The sequence below is a fragment of the Glandiceps talaboti genome, chromosome 18 (assembly GCF_964340395.1).
Source record: "Glandiceps talaboti chromosome 18, keGlaTala1.1, whole genome shotgun sequence".
NCBI lineage: Eukaryota > Metazoa > Hemichordata > Enteropneusta > Spengelidae > Glandiceps > Glandiceps talaboti.
This window is the reverse complement of record NC_135566.1, coordinates 14,280,001-14,300,703: the sequence shown is the minus strand read 5'-3', so window position 1 is coordinate 14,300,703 and position 20,703 is coordinate 14,280,001. Positions and strand designations below refer to the sequence as shown.

General features: G+C 36.2%; 3 protein-coding genes across 3 annotated transcripts in view; 1 reads left to right on the top strand and 2 right to left on the bottom strand.

Annotated features, from left to right (window-relative positions):
* Positions 1 to 2,464: 2,464 nt before the first annotated feature.
* LOC144449352 (cytochrome b-c1 complex subunit 9-like) lies at positions 2,465 to 3,965 on the bottom strand. Its single transcript, XM_078139879.1, has 2 exons — positions 3,786 to 3,965; positions 2,465 to 2,993 (listed from the first exon to the last, which is right to left on the bottom strand). The coding sequence occupies exons 1-2, from the start codon at positions 3,918 to 3,920 to the stop codon at positions 2,937 to 2,939; spliced, it is 192 nt and encodes a 63-aa protein (XP_077996005.1). The 5' UTR covers positions 3,921 to 3,965; the 3' UTR covers positions 2,465 to 2,936.
* A 265-nt stretch (positions 3,966 to 4,230) lies between these two features.
* Positions 4,231 to 7,978, top strand: LOC144449561 (zinc finger matrin-type protein 5-like). The gene is made up of 4 exons (XM_078140113.1): positions 4,231 to 4,414; positions 5,752 to 5,814; positions 6,265 to 6,336; positions 7,652 to 7,978. The coding sequence occupies exons 1-4, from the start codon at positions 4,288 to 4,290 to the stop codon at positions 7,924 to 7,926; spliced, it is 537 nt and encodes a 178-aa protein (XP_077996239.1). The 5' UTR covers positions 4,231 to 4,287; the 3' UTR covers positions 7,927 to 7,978.
* A 948-nt stretch (positions 7,979 to 8,926) lies between these two features.
* Positions 8,927 to 20,703, bottom strand: part of LOC144449715 (uncharacterized) — a 14,951-nt gene continuing 3,174 nt past the window's right edge. Inside the window, exons 7-19 of the mRNA XM_078140292.1 lie at positions 19,915 to 20,120; positions 19,228 to 19,339; positions 18,583 to 18,695; positions 17,291 to 17,407; positions 15,750 to 15,886; positions 15,024 to 15,144; positions 13,936 to 14,089; positions 12,920 to 13,122; positions 11,657 to 11,800; positions 10,691 to 10,949; positions 10,062 to 10,241; positions 9,463 to 9,559; positions 8,927 to 9,241 (exon numbers count right to left, since the gene is read on the bottom strand). Coding sequence (XP_077996418.1) covers positions 9,181 to 9,241; positions 9,463 to 9,559; positions 10,062 to 10,241; positions 10,691 to 10,949; positions 11,657 to 11,800; positions 12,920 to 13,122; positions 13,936 to 14,089; positions 15,024 to 15,144; positions 15,750 to 15,886; positions 17,291 to 17,407; positions 18,583 to 18,695; positions 19,228 to 19,339; positions 19,915 to 20,120 — 1,904 coding nt within the window. The 3' untranslated portion in view covers positions 8,927 to 9,180. The remainder of the gene's footprint in view (positions 9,242 to 9,462; positions 9,560 to 10,061; positions 10,242 to 10,690; positions 10,950 to 11,656; positions 11,801 to 12,919; positions 13,123 to 13,935; positions 14,090 to 15,023; positions 15,145 to 15,749; positions 15,887 to 17,290; positions 17,408 to 18,582; positions 18,696 to 19,227; positions 19,340 to 19,914; positions 20,121 to 20,703) is intronic.

Sequence of the window (20,703 nt, the reverse complement as noted above, 5' to 3'; positions counted from 1 at the left end):
ATCTATTTTACATATACAAGGGGGTAAATCGATTAAGGGAAAAATCTTTGTTTTAGAAAAAAATCATTTGTGTTCCCTTTCTTTCTTGTGAGGAGTAGTACAGTATAATTTTGAAGGTGAAATATTGTGAATGTAGCCCTAGATTTTAATTTTTACCGGTTTAGTTTGAAAGGAGATGGTTGGAGTTAAAACTGCAGGAATTTGGGTTGGATACTACATCAATATGTTGATATTATAGCATCAGATACTCCCCCCCCCCCCCATTCCTTTAGCCTGTTTACTCCACTGCTGTGTGACATCGTTAGCTGTTGTAATATCTCCTTGCCCTCTTATCTTGAATTGAATATGGGGGCTAAGAGATACGGCAGCTGATGATGTAACACAACAGTGCAATGAACAGGCCACAGGAGCTAGGAGGTACGGCAGCTAACAATAAACAACAGTGCAGTGAACAGGCTACGGAGGCTACGGGGTATGACAGCTAACGATGTAAAACAACAGTACAGTACATGGGCTATGTGAGGACAGTATTCTCCCCACCATAGAGAAAGAGAAAGCACAGTGCAAACACTGTCCTTGCCATCTAGGCCACTATGCTTGGCAGGTTTCTATCTGTGTTCTACCATCCTTTAAGCTTCAGTAATCATCGAATGACAAAATCATAATACTTTCATGAAGAGAAATGGCTGATCCCCAATGTACAATGTGTGTATGTGTTAAAATAAACATGTCAGAGTTTGTTCCAGTGTTGAAGACATGTATATTATATGCTGATCACTATGCAAACCAATATGCAAATTACCGTGTTATGTATATGTAAAATATGCAAATTAGCCTGGGGAGAACACTGAAGGGCAAGGAGATATGACAGCTAACAATGTAACACAACAGTGAACAGACATCCATTACTTAGGATCCACTGATAAATCAACTTGTTCCATACATATATAGGGTGCTGCACATGATAAAGAAAATGAAGTCATCTTGGAATTCATATGACCTTTTGGTAGCCTTAATGATGAATAATTTCCAACTTAGCATATCACGACCATCAAAAGTCACCTTTTGCCCTCCCTGACATGTACATACCGGTATATGAATAAGTAATCATTTCAGTATAACATAAGACAGATTTTTGTTTGTGATGATTCGCATCTCCATTCTAGTACATAGTTACTTCATTATGAAGTTCAGTGCAAACATTATAGGATTGGGCATACTTTCTTTATAATGAATGGATATGAATGAATTTCTGTAATTACTTTAATTTAAAGGGGAACATTACTCCAGGGAATAGACACATTTTCATAAGAAATGAATATTCATGACCGAGTGCCTAATCCCTTCAGTGTAAAACATCACATGAATATTCATTGTTCAACCATGAATATATTGTTTCTGCTGACTCCCATGATGCGTTGACCCACAGCAATGTTACCCTATAAAGGCACAAGATCAACTTGATGTTTCTCTGAAATCCAGAACTTATAGTTATGAAAATGCCCTTATTTGCTGGTGGGGCATTCCTCTTTGATAGACGGGGCACCCAAGGGCCTTTGAAATTTTTCGATTACTTGGGGTACATTTTATACAAAATGCGTTGTGAATGGTTTTCATCATTGTTATTCTTGGGGGGGGGGGGGATTGAATGAGTTTGTCCATTGCAAGTTGTGTTTGTACAGAGTGGTGTCCATCTTGACTCATCAGTGAATGGTATAGGTCGTTCCATTGCTCCCTATATTGAAGCCTGCCCTCTTGTGGTCAGTACACGAGTCGTGTTACATGTGTATGTAGAGGGATTCAATGAAAGGGGTCTCTTAATGGAAGGTTTTCTTTATTTGCTGTGGGGTGCATTCATGAATAACATGTACTCTTGGAGAAGGGTTTTAATTATAAATATATGGTAAATTTTCAAGAGAAAACACAGAATGACTTTGATAATTGCGAGTAACCAGGACCATCAGTTACTCAGACTCGCTCCGCTGGGAGCTCTTCTACGAGACCACCAAGACAAGAGTCTAGGAACCATGTTCCAACTACCCCATGACGGAAGTCACACAGTGCATTTCTTCCAAGCATAAAAAATGGGCTTACGAGGCCTGTTTGTTGTCATTAATATATATCAATCACTTTAGAAGTGATAATCTGTAGCAAAGGTACCCAAATTGTTCAATTGCCAGCAATGTTGGATGTGAAGTACTCCCCATGATGCACTGCACCAGAGGCTACTTCCTGTGCAGGAGAGTTGGAATTTCGTTTCCCCAAGACTCTCATCTGTGGTGGTCTCATGAGCAGCGAGAGTCTGGGTAACCGAGACTATAGCACACTGGAGATTCAGCAAAGAAAGATGGCAACCATGCTATAGATTCAGGGTTCTGAGTATTTTCAGGTTAGGTCAAACTTAATTTCACCAAAGTATTGCAGATACCTACACCCAAAGAAAACACAACAATACACTAGAGAAAAACTTGATCGACAACTTTTAATAAATTTTCTATTTTCTTAAACACACAAACTTTTCATTTAAATACACGACAGACTGTTGAGTTAATACTAGGTTTCCATGACTACACAATGATGAGGGCAGTTGACAGGAAGATGATGATCCAGACTAGAGATGGCACCAAGGCATACCAGGTTATCTGCATTTTGTGAAAGTATCGGAAATGACATTGGTGAAGTTTAGTCCTGCAATGATGATGTCAGCTATTCCAAAATATGTGATGATACTTTTTGCAAATGGAAGCATTTTATCCATATCCGTGTCTTCTCAAATTCTGCAAACTCCTTTGTACGCCTGTTGCTGGACAACCTTGAATATCACTACCAATTTTGACGTCTGTTTAGAATATGGTTAATTCAGTGCTGTACAATGCAAAGTCAAGTTCAGGATCACTCAGAGGCTAACAGTTATATAACGCATGAAAACATAATTATTATTCTTCATCGACTCCTTCCATTGAAACATCATCCTTTATGTGCTTCCACATTTTCTGTTAAAAAAATATCATTATACCATGTTATTTTTCATGTTCATAGAATGTGTGTTACTCGCAACACGATACTTTCCTTTGCTTTAGCCATAAAAATTGACTTTTACTCAGTGGTAAATAAAAAGAATTATTTCATCTTTTGAATAGCGCTCACTCAAACTTCCCATGAGAATATACATGTACATGTGTATTTACAGTTTTACATATTACACAATATCACGCCATACATTTTGCAACGGGTAGGTAAGGAAAAAGTGTACTACAATGTACATGGGTACCAGGGACACCTGTGTCAGTGAATGATATGGTTGACGTCTACATTGAGAGATAATATAGTAGTTCTATCCTACACCACTAAACGATTTAAAAGAAAATTGTGTAGGGGTGGGTATCAAATTATTGGAATTCGATTTAACATTGGAATTCTCATGACAATATTAATAGCAGCAACGCATAACCATGGAAGTATCACCACTGATACTTCCATGGCATAACGTTATGTTTGGGGGTCGATCCTTGTTAGAAAAGTAACTGAAATTACTTCAATTTGAAAGGAAACCACTATCTATCTGTTAACATTAGCCAACTGTTGTCCAATATGAGTTACGATTACTACGATCATCTACGTAAGTGGAGATGATCATAGTAATCGTAACTCGTATGAGATAGGAACTAGATTAACACTATTTGACCAAATTATTGTAACACGTCGAAGTTTCGTGCGACAATCACGTTACGACATTCCCGTTCCAACGTTCACACGTAGCCACCATGTCAACGAACTGTACTTACCCCTCTGTTGACGTATTCAAACACTGCATCAGCACCTTGGTCAAACACTCTTTCGAAGAACACAGCTCCGACAATAATGGTGAAAGCAAACGTCGAGGTCCGCCTAAAAAGCGCGTTATAAATTGTATTCAACATGATGGAATTCTTCCTACCGGCGAAACTCACAAGATGGCCGTCTAATGACAAACCGGAAGAGGAAGTCGATTTTAATGACCTTTACATTATATTAATACGCATTGTTTTATGTCATATTTTTTTACATTCCACCGTCCTTTGGATTGCCCAATTACACATTTTGAATAACATGTTCTAGATCATCAAAACTAAGGTGTACAAAAGGTGTCACGTCCTTTGTATTGCCACAAGTACTGCGAACTACGTTTCATGACGCGGAAAGCTAATTACAATTTGTAGGTTATGGGTCACAGTTTATGTGCAACTTGAACCCAGCCAGCTATGAACCCAAAGAGACTGAGGCAGTAGGAGAGATCGATGAGGGATAATGGGGAAGCGATATTATTGCGATTATTGTGACAAGACTTTTCCTGATAATCCCCAAAATAGAAAGAAACATCTAAATGGTATTCAACATCAACTTGCAGCAAAATCACATTATGACCAGTTTAAAGGTAATACCCGTTTGTAATGGACGTGATGCGTGACAAAGTTTTGAGTATAACTATAAGTATATTGAAAAGATTACATCGTCTGTCTGTCTGTCTGTCTGTCTGTCTGTCTGTCTGTCTGTCTGTCTGTCTGTCTGTCTGTCTGTCTGTCTGTCTGTCTGTCTGTCTGTATGTCTGTGTCTGTCTGTCTGTCTGTCTGTCTTTACACATATTGATAAATACATACACACACACACACATATATATATATATATATATATATATATATATATATGATCACACAATGCATGATACTCTGAGTTACAACCAAGAAAGAGTTCCAGTATATATTGGTAGGTAGGTAGTAGATAGACAGAGTGAGACAGACAGACAGACAGACATATAAATAGGCAGCCAGCCAGATGGAGAGATAGATAGATAGAGGTAGATAGATGGACAGACAGAGAAATAGATAGGTAGGTAGATAGATAGATAAAAAGAGATATAACAAGAAGTCTTATAGTCATGAGAGATATTCGGCATTCATTCCAAATCACCAAAGTTTTATAAAGTTATTGCAGTGATACAATCAAACACCACTACTCACTAGTTCCTTTCAAAATTTAGTCACGACATCTTGCCAATATATCAAATCCATTTTGTAGTGTTATAGCACTGGTAGCAATGGTGTAAGGTAAATGAAATAAAAACAGATATGATCCAGTGTTTTTGCGAAGGTTTGTGAACTCAGGTTACAGAAAGGGGGAAGGGCTAAAGTGGCACTGTTTCCCCCAAATAATCTACTTTAAGTTTGTTCAAGAACCAAGGTAAACTTACTGGGGAACCACAATAGATTTTACATGTACCTACGTGTACTTATCACTCTTAGCAAAAAAAACGCTGTGATCGATATTATTCCAATCTCCAAAACTATATATGCTTCATACCACAACTAGAACAATTTACTAAGATTATAACACACAAGCAGTTCAAAGTTTAAGCACTGACCTTTTGATCTGTCTTGATCAACGATCCTCATCAGGATGACAAATTCCATAGTTACAGCTGACCACTAGGTGGCGGTATAATCAGCCGATTGTAGATGTTAGGTAGTTTGATGACCGTCGACCATGACAGATGGAAAGCTCAATGCTAAAAACTTTGAACTGCTTGTGCATTATAACCTTCGTAAATCAAATTTTGATCTACCAAGCTGATGAACATTTTTGGTCAACAACTAGAACACACTATTAATACAACAACGAGAGACTGCACAATTTCATGTAGTCTTTTTCGAGTTTATTTAATAATTGTACGTTACAGATAGTTGAATAATATTTTCATATTTTCTTTGAAACTAGACCCAGCCATTAAGATCAAAGAAGAAGCCCAAAAGAATCCATGTAGGAGATTTCAACAAACTGGTAAGAAGTGATACTCTTGGTTGTTGTTGTTGGTGGGGGTGGGGGTGGGTGGTGGGGGGTGGGGGGTATTACTGGAGTGTGCAGCCTATGCTGTCAACCCTAGACCCCATTTTAGATGTGCATTGTCATGACATGGAACAACCAGAGTATATTATAGGACAAATTTTTGGTTTTAAATTGTTCGTGCATAGTACCATATACCAGTCTTCATTTGTGGTGATCATGTTGTATTTATGAATGCCTCATTGTCTGGTATGTACTGAATATGAAGTATTTGACAACTGAAGGTATTCGATACTGTTGTTTAGCATGAATCCACGAGTCTCTTACCTGTACCAGTGCAGTCAATGGATTGAACTGAACTGAAATTTACTGAAGTAGTATTTATCCAGACAATTGAAATCTACAATGACATAATACTCTAACACAGTTTTATCTATTTCGTTACAGGATTCTGTAACTTTGGAGTCAGTTGTAGATATTCACACATGACGCCAGAGTCATTGGAGGCACTTGAAAGAGGTAAGATGTTCATCTATTTCTGTCACCTTTACTTAATACCTGGATACTCGTTACTATAGGCACCCCTAATTCCCACCATACATGTGGTAGGGCGAGCCTTTTTTTGGGTCACATAAGGTGGCCACCCTATTACCGTATGCCGGCATAAGAACGCCAGTTTTTATTCCCTAACGACTTGGTCAACATCAACTCGTTTCCCACTGTAGTTTTCATCAATGTGACATCGCTATATGTCATCTTATTGGTTTCCAGTGAGAGTTTTCCTTGTTATTCGTTACTGTTTGCTTGTAGTCAGCTGTGTGCTTCGTCACCCCCTTCTACTGCTTCTAGTTTACATACGTACTTTCCTAGTGTAAACCCTATTTCCATGATACTTAGAATTATTTCTAAACATACATATGTATGCATCACACAGTATTCCTAGGTCACAGGATTAGCTGGGATAATGTCTGACAAGGACCAACATTGGTTTAGAATGTGATCAATCTGATTAAAATCCAATGTGGACGTCGGCTAATGGTTTATTGTTATTTTGCCTCGGTATTTTTGCTTGAATTGACCTTCGTGATGCATGTTTAAGTTTTCGCCTTGATGGCGTAGAGGCGGCCATCAAGATGAAAATGTAAATGTGTATCACTAAGGTCAATAGAGAACTTGCAATCCAGACTGAGCATGCTCAGATGCAAAGGACTATGGGATTATCTGAGGTTATCGTATTACCTAATCTTGAGCTACCGATAAAATAAACTTCCCACAATGGTCAGGGTGACTATGAATTGATTATTTGTGGTTACAAACAATATAACAATATTGTTCATAATACTAATTGATTAGCATTCATTATCATATTTCCCATGATGCAACATTCAACATGGTGGGTTTGTAAGTTCCCTATTCCAGAAAAAATACCAAGGTAAATAACAATGAACGATTAGCTGCAACATCTACTGTACATCAGATTTTAATCAGATTGGAATATGATGTGAAGGAGGCAGGCTCCTATTAGGTAGTTAAAACTAGATCTAAACTGGGAAGGGGTCATTTTCAACTTTAACACACCTGCTTTTGTAACATGATTCCAGTGATGAGTCACATGATTCCAGTGATGAGTCATGTGACCAACCCAGAACACCAGACTAGTGAACAAGTCCACAGGTGTGGACGAAAGCTTCAGTTTCAGTTTCACAAGATATGAACTGTGTGTAGTGTTTCAACGGTTATAATTTTAAACCCACAATTCTGAATTTTTTTTTCTTTCGCACCATCAATATTCAGTCAGAATGCAGTCTAAATAGCCTGGTTTACTTCATTACAGAAATTGAACACAGAAAAATCCAGAAGTTGAATAAAAGAAAAAGACGTTTAGCAAAACTTGACGAAGGATTTTCACTTGATGATTGGTTGGCCAAGAAATTAAAAAAGAAGGAGACCAAGGAATCGAAAACAGAAAGCACAACATCAACTGATGCTGATGACATTACATTTACTCTTCCCCCTGAACTTCAAGGTGTACCAAACCTTCCACCATCAATATTGCCTCCCCCACAGGGGGGATATCAAGTAACTGAGACAGCAGAGTGGGGGTGGTGATGTGGTATAAGTGACTATAGTTTTCAAGTGTATATTTGTAATGTAAATAAAGTAAACATATTTTTTATTATACAGTATTATATGAAGATGTGCTTCTTTGGGTGTTTCTGAATGTCTTGAATCTTCAAATCATAATATGATCTAAAATAAATGTAGTCATATGTTTTCGGCACTAGATTTATTTTAGCTGAATCCACGCACATGCTGTTTCCATGGAAATCAGTCCAACTAACATACTTTATTGCTGTGTTCACTTGATGTCAACAACAGTTGCACTGAATACTGTGTGGGCCAACTGGATGAATTATTTACAAATATTGTCTACCTCGTCCTTGCACTGGCTACTAAAGTTAAAGTGTGTCCGAGACATCCTAAATTGCCATTGCACCAAATATTTCATGCTCCAAAATAAATACAACTACTTTGTACTGTAGTTTAATTCCAGTAGCATGACCAAAAGTTTTATTGCCAACACTGTGAGTAATATTTCTTCCTACTCAGTTAAACTTTCCATGCTATCAGAATTGAACCATGAATGTTAATCTGGTAGATGATAGATAGACACAAACTAAAACTACCCGGTACTGTGGTTACATGTTGATACCACAGTGATATGAATGGACATTAGTTTAATTATAGTCTCAGTAGGTAGGCATCTCTGTGCACTAGTTTATTTAGAATTCCATGAAATTGCAATGTACTGTTTTAGGACTTCCAATGTTTACACTGTCTTGATCACAGGGTGATTAGAATCGCACAACAGAGGAACAGCTATCACCCACTTTGTGTAAATCTACCACATTGAAGAACGATAGATTTAGTTTGTGTCTATGTTATTATATCGAAGGCTGGATTACCAGTATCATATATCCTACTGAAATGATAAACATAGTCAAAGAAATGACAAAATATTCCTTATTTTGATATTTTATTGAATTTATTTACATAATACAAATAATGAAAATACACTAGAAGGTATAAAAACATAAAAATTGCACAATTGCTTTCAAATCAGTTTGAAACAAATCTCGGCTGTTGTACATTTCTGCTTTTTTCCCCATTGATAGCCGCATTCCATTAAAATCTAATTTCACCGGCACTATTTTTAACATCTTCATTTAATTGACATTTTTTTCTTTTTATTCATAACAGAGATTTGAGCACAACAGTTGATTGATTTCCATGAGAATAAAATGTTCGTATCTGATGGTAATATATGGATTATCATTTTTAAAAGACACTCTTTGTATCAGTTTAATAGGAGTGGATCATCTTTAGACAGTTGATAATCAGTGCAGTCCAACCAGTTTGGTGGCTGAGTAAAAGAAAGAGAAAATGTTGTAATATAGTATATGTTATACATGTAGCTGTAACTGGAACATTTGTGTGTGTGTGTGTGTGTGTGTGTGTGTGTGTGTGTGTGTGTGTGTGTGTGTGTGTGTGTGTGTGTGTGTGTGTGTGTGTGTGTGTGTGTGTGTGTATGTGTGTGTCTGTGTGTGTGTATGCGAACAAATGCACCCAATCGGACACACCTACCTAGCACCACATCCTCTACCGGTATTGCCATGGAAATATTCATAAAACAACATCAATTCTTTCCAGTTAGGATCCTCAGCATATTTCCTGGAACCACCTGTTAATAGGCATTCACAAAGGGAAAACTATAAGTGATAGAAGGCCTCTTTATTGCTACCCTTATCGCAATACAATCTCACTTCACCACAGTAGTTTTTGACTCAGTTATCAATAACAGTTCATAACTATTGTTGCTAATCTTCCTTTTTTCAGTCTGAATATTACCTTTAAACTTTTAATATCTGATGGAATCACCAACCAGTGTATTCTTGCAGAATATACTTAATGTAAATAGTGCAGAAACAGGTTCAAATCGTGATCACCATTGAGGGTGCTGATTTTTGGGTGTGGACCCAAAAATCAATTTGAAATGACTCATTGTACTATATCTTGTATACAGCTACAAAAGTATGTTTCCCTACACATAAGCCAATACTCTCCGGAATGTACGATATTATGAGTAAGTTAGTCAAAACATTTTCATAGCAATGTTTCAGTTGCATCTAGTGCAACTTTTAATATCAGCCTAAAAGTTGGATGAACATGAATGGTTGACTTACCATGGCAAGGTCTCCTACCATGTTGATCAGCTCTAAATATTGATACAAGTCGTTCACAGAGATCTACAGCTGCTGTTTTCAGAGACACTTTATTTCCTGAACTAACTGGAAACTCTACCATCATCTCATCACCATGGAAACTATCATAGCAAATAAGAGACTGTATGATGAGGAAATTCACTGTAAGGAAAAAGAAAATTTGTGGATCGTTTTAATATTTATTTAGTTATTTAACACAAAACCAGGTATGGAAGCCATACATAATACAGTGAATGAAAGAATGAAGATATGTAAATACATGATAAAACATATTAAAAATAGTGCCAATGAAAAAGATACAAACAAAAATCAGTATGCAGTGATTATATGGGAGTTTTACACTGAAGGATATAAGCACTCAGGAGTCATGAATATTCATTGAGCAACCATGAATATATTATTTCTGCTGACTCCCATGATGCAGTGCCCACATCAAAGATACCCTATAAAGGCACAAGATCAAAATTGATGTTTCCCTGAAATCACAAGTAATTGTAGGTGATGTAAAATCATGAAATGACTCTCCATAACCCATAGTTTATGAAGATGTCTCTATTTCCTGGAGTTGTGTTCCCTTTTAAAATACTTACTACAGATCCATACTGGTCCTCTCCAGTTGCTATTACCACCAAACATTTCAGTGTTGGATTCTCCAGGGGCATACTTGACAGTGTACTCTGTTGGTTTTTGTGTTGTTTTTGTTGCCATGGTTTCATCATCTTGCTGTAATTCATGTCTCTGTACTACGCCATCTAAGGATTCATTGCTATGGTCTTCAACACTGCTTACACACGTTTCCTCGAGTTCTGTCTTACCCAATGTGACTGTATATGGCTGTTTGTCGTGGAACTGAAAGTATAGAAGTATGAGAATTACATCACCACTTTGATCAGATTTGCCAAGTCTACTAAGTACCTGGGTGGGTCACTTTGATCAGTTGCCAAGAAACACCAAACTGAAACTTTGCCACATCTATTTGTCTTACAGTGGTACACCATTGCATCATGAATATTTATCAGATGTACACTGAATATTCATGACTCCTAAGAGCTATATTTCTTTCAGATAAATAGTCATGTATATTCAGTGTCCATCTGATAAATATTCATGTATAGAACAAAAGAGGTGAAAAAGAGTTTCATTTTGGTGTTTCTTGGCAACCAAGCAAAAATGACTGTCCACAACCTAAAGTTTATGAAAATACCTTTCTTTCCTCTAGTGGCATCTCCCTTGAAACATTTAGAATCACCCTACAGTGCTGCAAAATTTGAGTCAGCGAAGTAACTGCTGCTGAGACAACAAGTCTACGTTTGCTAGTAAAATGCTGATGAAAAGCAGAACTATTCAGGATGGCCAAGAGTGCATTGAACTTGACAGCAATTTTGCAATGGAGGCCTAGAGTATTTGGCTTCTGTGTGGTCCTCAATTCCGAGTTTGCTTTCAAATAGCACTCCTAGTGTTCAAACTATGTAATCTTTTGTCTTTTTATTTTGACACCCATTTGACCAAAGTAACACATCAATGAATCGTTGTCAATATCACAACATACAATTTACCTTTGATAATGACCTAATTCCAAATGGAGACAGAAATTCATCTTCACTGAAAATACCAAGTAATATTTTCTGTAGCTTATGTTGAGTTGGTAGTGAAAGCAGAATTTTACTACTAGTTCCATCTTTACCTTTCTTTATCAGCACCTTCAAGACAGAAATTATTTTAAGAGAAATAGACTCCTGAAAATTGACCAATCCAAACAATCGTCCATAAAATATGAAGATTTGTCAATGTTTTCTCATCAAGGTGTCCATCAGCTAAACCATAAACCAGTCATATTTTGGTCTCGTTCTCCCCATGAAGGAATTTTTTTTTTAGGATTGGGAGCATTTTTGCAATTTTGTTCAACATTAGATACTCCTAACACCATAAACTGTAAAATGTATTACTGCTCCAATATGGGCGTTTGTGCTGACGGATTTAACGGTAATCTGCTCAACATACATTTATTACATGAAGAGTGAAAGTTTACATGGTCGGAAATACTGTATAATGGTGACTAGTGTAAATATTATATTCATCCCAAATATGACTACGTATCTCGCAAAATCCCAATTTTGACATGGTACCACTTTTTCTTGCATATCGCCCAAGGGAAACATAACTGTATAAGATTCATGTGTCCAGCAAGTATCTTGGATGTTCCTATTTGAACAAATGGCAAAACAACATTGTGTAGCCTGTAAGATGTCACTCTGCCCTCATCTGCCAGAGGGGTTGACCAATGTATGAGGGCGCCCTGTCACTGAGGCATGTACTGTCATTACAGAACCCCATGACACGTGAGTTCAAGTGTGGTATACTCTACTCGGGGTATTTGGACTCGTGCTAGCTGCAGTGTTCTCTGCGCCTGTAGCGAGTGAAAGTGCAGCAGAATATACTGCAAGCACGAGTTCAAATAGCCCTGAGTATTCACACTGGAACTCACATGGCATTGGGTTCTGTTTTTATCACAAATGTTTATTTGAAACGGCAAATTTCTTTCAACATCATAAAAATCATATGATTTCATGTGTAGCAAACGATTGCATCCTCATTTGCATACCATATGCATGCAGATATGCAATAATTTTTTCAGTATTGCACTGCAGTGAAAATACCACGAGTATGCACGCGCACCAGTGCAAGTAATCTCTGGTACATATGTAATAATAACTCCACTTGTCTGACAAATCTCACGAATGTTCCTACCTGAAAAAAATGGCAAAATAGAATGTATATAATATCTTGAGGAATAGATTAATATATATACTGATTGTTACCTTGGACATAAGATCTGATCTATACTTTTGAAACCACTGTAATTTTTCTTGAAATGACGGCACAGAGTTGAGTATATTGGTGTCAAGTACACAACATGCAAAGATTGGTACAATACCAACTAAGGAATGAACTCTCAGTGGAGTAATAGTGTTGTCTTGATGTAGATGGTCACAGTAAAATCCATCCTCATCATTCCACAGACCTGACTCAGTGAAAAAAAGAAGAGATAAAATGTATTAAATATCTCATTGGTTTTAGATATAAGTATCATAAGATTATCACTGGAAATCAGTTTACAACTATTATCATATTTTGGAACACACCTACACCCCATTTCCTGTGTTATGATTTGTCAATACATGGTCACATGGTATTTAGAATTTTTTGCTCTTTTTATCATGTATGATGTCATCAGTTTTTAGTGATGATGCCCATACAGGTATCATACCAAAAATTGTTGACTCATACTTGTGCAATTAACATCACACTTCAGTTTCCCTTGGGCCTGCAGGTCACTCCAACACAGACTGTTTCTCTTAGGCTTCGACCTCGGGAAATAATCTGCATTGGGGTGACCCACACAGTCCCTCAAGGAAACAGCCATATGATGCCACCCTCATGATCAGTCAACATGATGTATGATGTACCATTCTTTACTTGCATAAGTGTGCACACATACTAGTTACATACAGTAAACCTAGATAGTTTCGCCTCTAGAAAATTTTGCGATTTTACAGTTGTCAAGTAGTTTCCAAAGACTAATAGTATTAAGCCTGGTGTACTGTTTACTTATGAAGAGGCAACCATTTACGTTTGCACTTTTGTTTTCTAGCGAAATAGGCAAAAGTAAGTCTTGAATAAAAATGTCCATGTTTACAGTAGTTAGATACCTGTGTGCAAATGAGTATGCAATCGTTCCATGTACACAAAATTATCTGTACTATGAATGGTAGTTGTATTTAAAAAAAAATGAAATTTGCAGTTTTTGATAAATAATCATCTTTATTGATATTACCTTCAGTAGCATTATTCATAGCATTAGCTATCAATAAGAAGTGTTCTAAAAACTTTGTTGCCATGTCAACATACACTGCATCATATTTGGCCAATTCTAATGATATCTCCATCATCTTGAGTGAGTAGAAAGCCATCCATCCTGTGGCATCTGCCTAAAATAGGTAAAAATGAACTTTTTAAAAAAGAGTGCCATTTACCCATTTAAGACAATTGTAAACATCACTGGGAGGAATTATCTCATTACTTGATGTAAAAGTTATTTTTTCACTTTTATAATGGAACAGTCTGTAAATTTACGGGTTCGTTTGTTTGTTTCTTTTGTTTCATGGTTTATTATACCATATTGGGACATGCCCAGGTAATATTTATTATACCATATCATGCACGAGCCAAGTTGAAAAAAAAGGGTCGTTCTACGTCATGACAACGCTCGTCTATGTCACAACAACACGTGTCTATGTCACTGGTTTTGCTGTGTTCGAAATATGAGTCAAAACATTCAAAATTGCCAATACTTTCCCTGATTTTTCTTTGATATTACTGGTGCTGATATAATTATGTTATTTTCCAATATTTTTCTTCATTCAGCCGAAAAATACTCGTGACCTAAGGGTTGTCACTACCTGTCTAGTGACTTGTAGTGACAAAGGCAGTCCTTATATTATGTCACTCATATTTTCCTTTGCTGAAGGAAGAAAAATATTTGGAAATAACATTTAACTGACAAATGTATTTATAGGGGTTGGACTAGATTAGTTGCAAGACAACTATTTCCATTTCTCCTTTCCCCGTTAGCTATATTGATAAACATATTTATCTTGAATAGTAAATGTATTTGTAATTACTATATACTTTTGGTAAAAATATATTATTACAGTTAAATTTTCTTACATCAACCCAATATCTAAAATGTAGTGTATCATATTATTTAGCAAATGGTAGAGCTCACACCACATAGAAGAATACTCCTATATCTCTTAACATGCAGAATGTGACGTGGTGACAATTCCTCCCGAATTTCGGAAAAAAACTCCCTGTTCCATGGACCCCGGTCTTATCACATTATTGATATACGTAATATATTACCTGGAGTAATACTCCTCCACCTGGTGGCGTCTTTGATCTGTCAAAAGGAGCAATATTGTCTAATCCTAGAAATCCACCGGTAAACAAATGGTTGCCATGGGGATCTTTACTATTTACCCACCTTGGTGATGGAATAAGAAGAGAGAAATTAATATTCTGCAAATGTGTTTCATGAAAATGAATGCATTAATACCTATTATCATTATCCAATATAGTCTTCCCTAGGGACAATTGCACAACGTCACACAAGCTCAATTAACAAACTTTGTTCATGGGGTTGGGGGTGGGGGATGGGGGGTGGGGGTGGGGTGTTGGTCTGGTGCCAATGCTTTTGCTGAACTTCTTTGTCACACTTCTGACTAAATTTCGAAAACTTTTCACGCCTTCAATGATAACAGGTTCTGTATTTACTACTGAGATGTTGATAAGTTGATTAAAATTAATGTGAGATGCAGTGCTGTGTTTCCGGTCATATTTGAATGTGTTTACCATTGTGTCGATCATAGTGGTGTGACTGCTACAATTTTCATCATGGTTTACATCATATATAAACATGTTGATGTTTCACTTGTGAACATTCGTTTAGGGGAAAGGGGGAGGCTTTTGTCCTAAACCAATGAAGTTCCATTATTGAGCTTGTGCGACATTGTGTGATCGTCCCTTAATAGTTGAGGGAAGGCACTAGACAGAAATCGAGAGAAAGATGACAAGACTACCGTAACTCACCATCCAAAATTAAGTAGTAGTTTATTGAAGCACTTTGTCAGAAACTGTCTATCCCTAGTTTGTCTATAAACATAGAGACAACTCCAGGCATGCACTGGTGGATTTACATCACTGAAATCAAACTCATAGGCCGGTAACTGTTTTATAGAGAAATGCACAAAATATGGGGTCAAACCATTTGATAATTAAAATCTATATTTTCAACAAAATAATCTAGTATAAAGTTTTATTCACAAAAAGTCTAAAGACTGAGTCATGATATTGAAACCCTCTACTAAGTGTTAAGTAGTACAACAGATCTAGTAGAATTCAGAGTTAGTAAAAGTACTGAAACTGTTTGAGTGAGTTTTTGTTAGACCATCCAGTTTTCTTTTTTTTGTATATATTGTAATGACATCTCTACCACAATCTCAATTTGAAGAACCTCCGTGTATTAGCAAGTCCCTATACAGTATCATTACCACTTACACTTCCACTCATGTATAGTCATGATATTGGAACTCTCTACTAAGTGTTAATTAGTACAACAGACCTAGAAGAAGTCAGAGTTAGTAAAAGTACTGAAACTGTTTGAGTGAGTTTTGGTTAGACCATCCAGTTTTCTTTTTTAGTATGTTGTAATGACATCTCTACCACAATCTCAATTGAAGAACCTCCATGTATTAGCTAGTTCCTATACAGTATCGTTACCATTTACACCTCCACTCATGTATAGTCAAAGTGGTTACTCTAGAAGTCCTGAGATGTGTGGGATGTAATTTAAAATCAGTGGTTTAGCTAGAGAGACCACGTTGGCATCCAGACTACCATGTATAAGCATATGTATATATGGTAGTACCTCAGACCACTAAAAATATGAGATAGTACTGACAACTAGACTGCATAATTAATCCGGTTGTAGAAAAAAGTGATATATATATCCGAGAAGATAAGATAAGATAAAATAAGATAAGATAAGATAAGATCAGATCAGATAAGATAATACTTTATTGAGTATTGGAAATTTAAATGCCTGCTACAAACAGATAAACAAACAGACTCAAGAAATAATAAATATCATTGATAGACAGGTTGTTAAAAGTTGTACTGTAGTTACTTACGAAGTATGAGCAATCATGACTCTCCGTTTTATGTTTTAGCAACACTAAAACATTATACATTATGGAAATTATTCATAAGTTAACGAAATTTTAACAACCACATTTTCTTCCATAATACATACTAGGATTAAGTGTATATAAGTACATCATTGCGTCAGTGCAGTAAGGTCGTATCTGCCTATACAATTGCACAGCAGATATGACCTTACTGCACTGATGCGACGAGGGTCATGTTTGAGGAAGTGTAGTCTAGTGCTATCTGTCCATCGGTCTCAACATCTCTCTTTACCTTGTGTTGAAAAGATGATTCGATACTATGTGTAGCATCTAGACTAGGGGAAGCCATATTAGAACATATTTCACAACATATGACAGATTATATTTTCTGTGTCTCAATAAAAGAATTAGTCACGATAAACCTAGAAAATACAGTGAACTGACCTGTCCATTGGGATGCATGTAGCCATCACTTAACATTAGAAGTAACTGGTCCTTAGCAAACTGGGGATCTATATCCACAAAGGGTATCATATGGAAGGCAAGGTCCCAGGAAGCATACTGAAATAATGAGCAAATAATTGCTGAGTCATGATGGGCGAATTGTCAGAGTGGCTGGCTTGGAATCTGCAGGTTGCAGCTTTGAGCCCATCGCTGCCATTTGTTTCTGAATGGTTAAAGTCCTTGGGTAAGATTTGAACCACAATTGTGCCTCAGTCAACCCAGCTGTATAATTGGGGACCTGGTAGGATAGAGGTTGCAATGTGAATGCATTAATCCTATGCGCTTATAAAGGCTGCAATGGATTGTATGCTCCCCTGGGAGTTGAGGAAGTATAAAGGGCCGTTGTGCCACTATAGATCCGTACCAGGGGCAATAATTGTAAAGCACCTTGAATACAAAGTGGAAATGCACTGTACATAAACTAACATTATTATCATTATTATTAATACTTATGCATATTTATAGAGTCACAAGGTTTTACTAAGCCCCTAGAAGAGTCTAATATAAAGTGAGAAGAATCTCAGTTTTTACAACTATAGCGATTATACTTACAACTACTGACATCAGACCATGGATGAACAGAAACTGTTACAAACAGGGAAAGTAAACAAACGAATTAGATTAATAACACTTGGCTCAGTATGTTGGAAGTACACAGACTTGTATTACACACCATGGTTTCAAGTGGCCATAAAACTGTTCTTATCAAATGATGGAATGTAATACAAGTCTCTGTACTTCCAATATGCTGTTCCAAGTGTTATTACGGTAATCCAATTCAGTTGTTTATTTTCCCTGGTTGTTACAGGTTCCGTTTGTCCACATCTGATGTTGGCAGGTGTACTAATACTACAGTATGCAAATTTGTAAAAGAATTCATGACACAGAAGATTGAATGACACGTTGAATTTCTGATATGTCCTTATCTGTGCAAAAAGAAAAGAAATCGAGAAAGTTTGGATCAGTTGATTCTGTTTTTCAAATCATTTTGTTTCGATAGGAACAAATAAAATTTATTACAACATTTTTTGTGTTTGTTTGTTTGTTTGTTTGTTTGTTTGTTGTAGAATGTAAAATAAAGGTATTTCTGGCATTCTGATGATTACCAGTACTGTAGAGAAACTGACAAATGAAAATCTAAGACCATACTCTTATTTCAAAAACACTCGAGGTCTTTCCATGGTCTTATTTACAGGAGAGGTTGGAGAAACGATGGAATTATCACTACATACCCACGGAAATTCCCATTTGTCTGGCATTGAAATAATATGATGATTAACAAGATGGCTCCATCTGCAATTTACTGGGTTTCTCCTTCTCTTAGAATCAGAACACTGTTCTCCATCTTTAAGACAAAAATTCAGTTGCAACACATTAAAGATATACCCGAATATGGCAGTAGATCTTAACATCTTAGATTTCACTCATGGAATTTTTTTTCATTCATTAATGTATTTATAACTTTAGCCTGCCTTTTGTAATAATCAAATAAACACAGTTGTCAGCCAATTTTATTACAACTCTGCCCCTGGTAGATAATAATGTAAGAAGTATACAGAAACTAACCGTTTTCAAGTTTATCAAATTCAGAAAAATGACTTTGACTTTGACAGACAGCATCAAATAGCTATGATGTTATGATCCCTTTATTGCTGGATACAAAGGGATGTACCCCAGGTCATAGACTTTTATAGAATATTTCATGCACAACCATTTTAATTGGCCACTGTAAAATCAAACAATTTTTAACTTAAAAAAACCCAAAACAGCTAAAATTTAGAAAATGAATAACAAGTCTGTGAGCAGAAAAATAATTTCACTATACCCAGCACAAAATATGATTCAAATCTTTTGTAAAATGTATGACACAAAAATACCTTGTAACCAGTACTTGACATGATAAAAGTAGAATTGTTTAGACCACAATAGTCCAGCGTACGCTTGTCTTGCTAACTGTTCTTCTTCTGATGAAAGAGAACTCGGTAAAATCTAGAAAATAATTTTGTTTCTATTATATCACAAGATATAGTTGTAACTCGTAAGTAATATGAAAGACAATGTGGGAATCGTTTCGAGTGAGTGATCTACAACAGAACAGAAACACTTTTTTGTTTTTTAGAATATTGACATCACATCAAAAAGACTCATAATATGAGAACATAGATGGTTTTGTTTTGATATGTAGCTTAACATAGTTTCATTTTGCTTTGACCCATTTTACAACATGGTCGTTTTCCAGTGTTAAGACCAATGTCAGATTAGAGTTAAAATTTGTGTGACCCAAAAACAAACAAAATGTCGGTCAGAATACCCCTTTCTGCTTTCTGCGATAATTTGATGAAATATATACAAACATCACTGGGGAAAGAAAACAGACGTGTGTGAAGGTCAAAAAGACAAAGAATTTCTTATCTTGTTTTAAAAGTTTAAAAAATGTTTAGGGTAGGTGGCTTAAACTAGGGTCGCTCACATTATCAGAAACACACTTTTTTATTTTGCCTAATATTCTACGTTGAATTGAAAATAAGTTTAGATTAGCGATTCATTTAAAATTCATTTCTTACTTTTTGGTACAAAGTTGTTGCTTCTTGTCTTCTCCTTTCCATAGTTTGTTGAAAGTGTTGTTGAAAGATGTCAGAGAAGACATCAGCATTTCTTACGGTGGTCAGACAACATTTTAGAACAACAGAACTTCTTGGTTTGACTGTATATACATAATGTGCTGCACACTTAGTACCCACATTATTAGGATTCACAGCTTTGCTGTCACCTGTTGGTCAAACATAAATATATACTGTATACTGGGGTACATAGTAGAATTGAAACTTCACTATCGTTTCAAATTTACCATTCCAAAATACTAAATATATAAACTTCTCTTTATATAATTGTAATATGCTTGCTATCATGTGTGCACTTTTGTTTATAGCAAGTTACAACCAGCAACAGGCTAGCATGAACTAATGTTACAAGCAGCGAAAAGTAAACAAATGAATTGGATTAATAACATTTATTTTGACTGCAGCATGTTGAAGTACAGAGACTTTACTTTTATAGGCACCACAGTAAAAATTATGAGCACAACCACTCAGTGATTATTTTTGCTGCACATGTGTAAACTTCAAATTCAGGGTATATATATATATATATATCTATACATGTATCATCTCACTGGTCTCAGTGAATAACTGAGAATTGTGAATCACTAGCATTGCATGAGACATTTACAGAATAGAAAAGAATAAACCAGAACAGACCAGAACACTGAGAACAGAATACAAAGGGAACAGAGCAGAACAGAACAGAACAGAACAGAACAGAACAGAACAGAAAAGCATTCATTTTAAACAAAC

What these genes read in the sequence shown, in the direction of transcription:
- LOC144449352 (XM_078139879.1), bottom strand. Translation starts at nt 3,920, where the DNA reads ATGTTGAATACAATTTATAACGCGCTTTTTAGGCGGACCTCGACGTTT. An exon ending in TTGAATACGTCAACAGAGGG is followed by an intron (nt 2,994 to 3,785) that starts GTAAGTACAGTT and finishes TTTTTTTAACAG; the next exon opens with AAAATGTGGAAGCACATAAA.
- LOC144449561 (XM_078140113.1), top strand. Translation starts at nt 4,288, where the DNA reads ATGGGGAAGCGATATTATTGCGATTATTGTGACAAGACTTTTCCTGAT. An exon ending in TAGGAGATTTCAACAAACTG is followed by an intron (nt 5,815 to 6,264) that starts GTAAGAAGTGAT and finishes ATTTCGTTACAG; the next exon opens with GATTCTGTAACTTTGGAGTC. An exon ending in ATTGGAGGCACTTGAAAGAG is followed by an intron (nt 6,337 to 7,651) that starts GTAAGATGTTCA and finishes ACTTCATTACAG; the next exon opens with AAATTGAACACAGAAAAATC.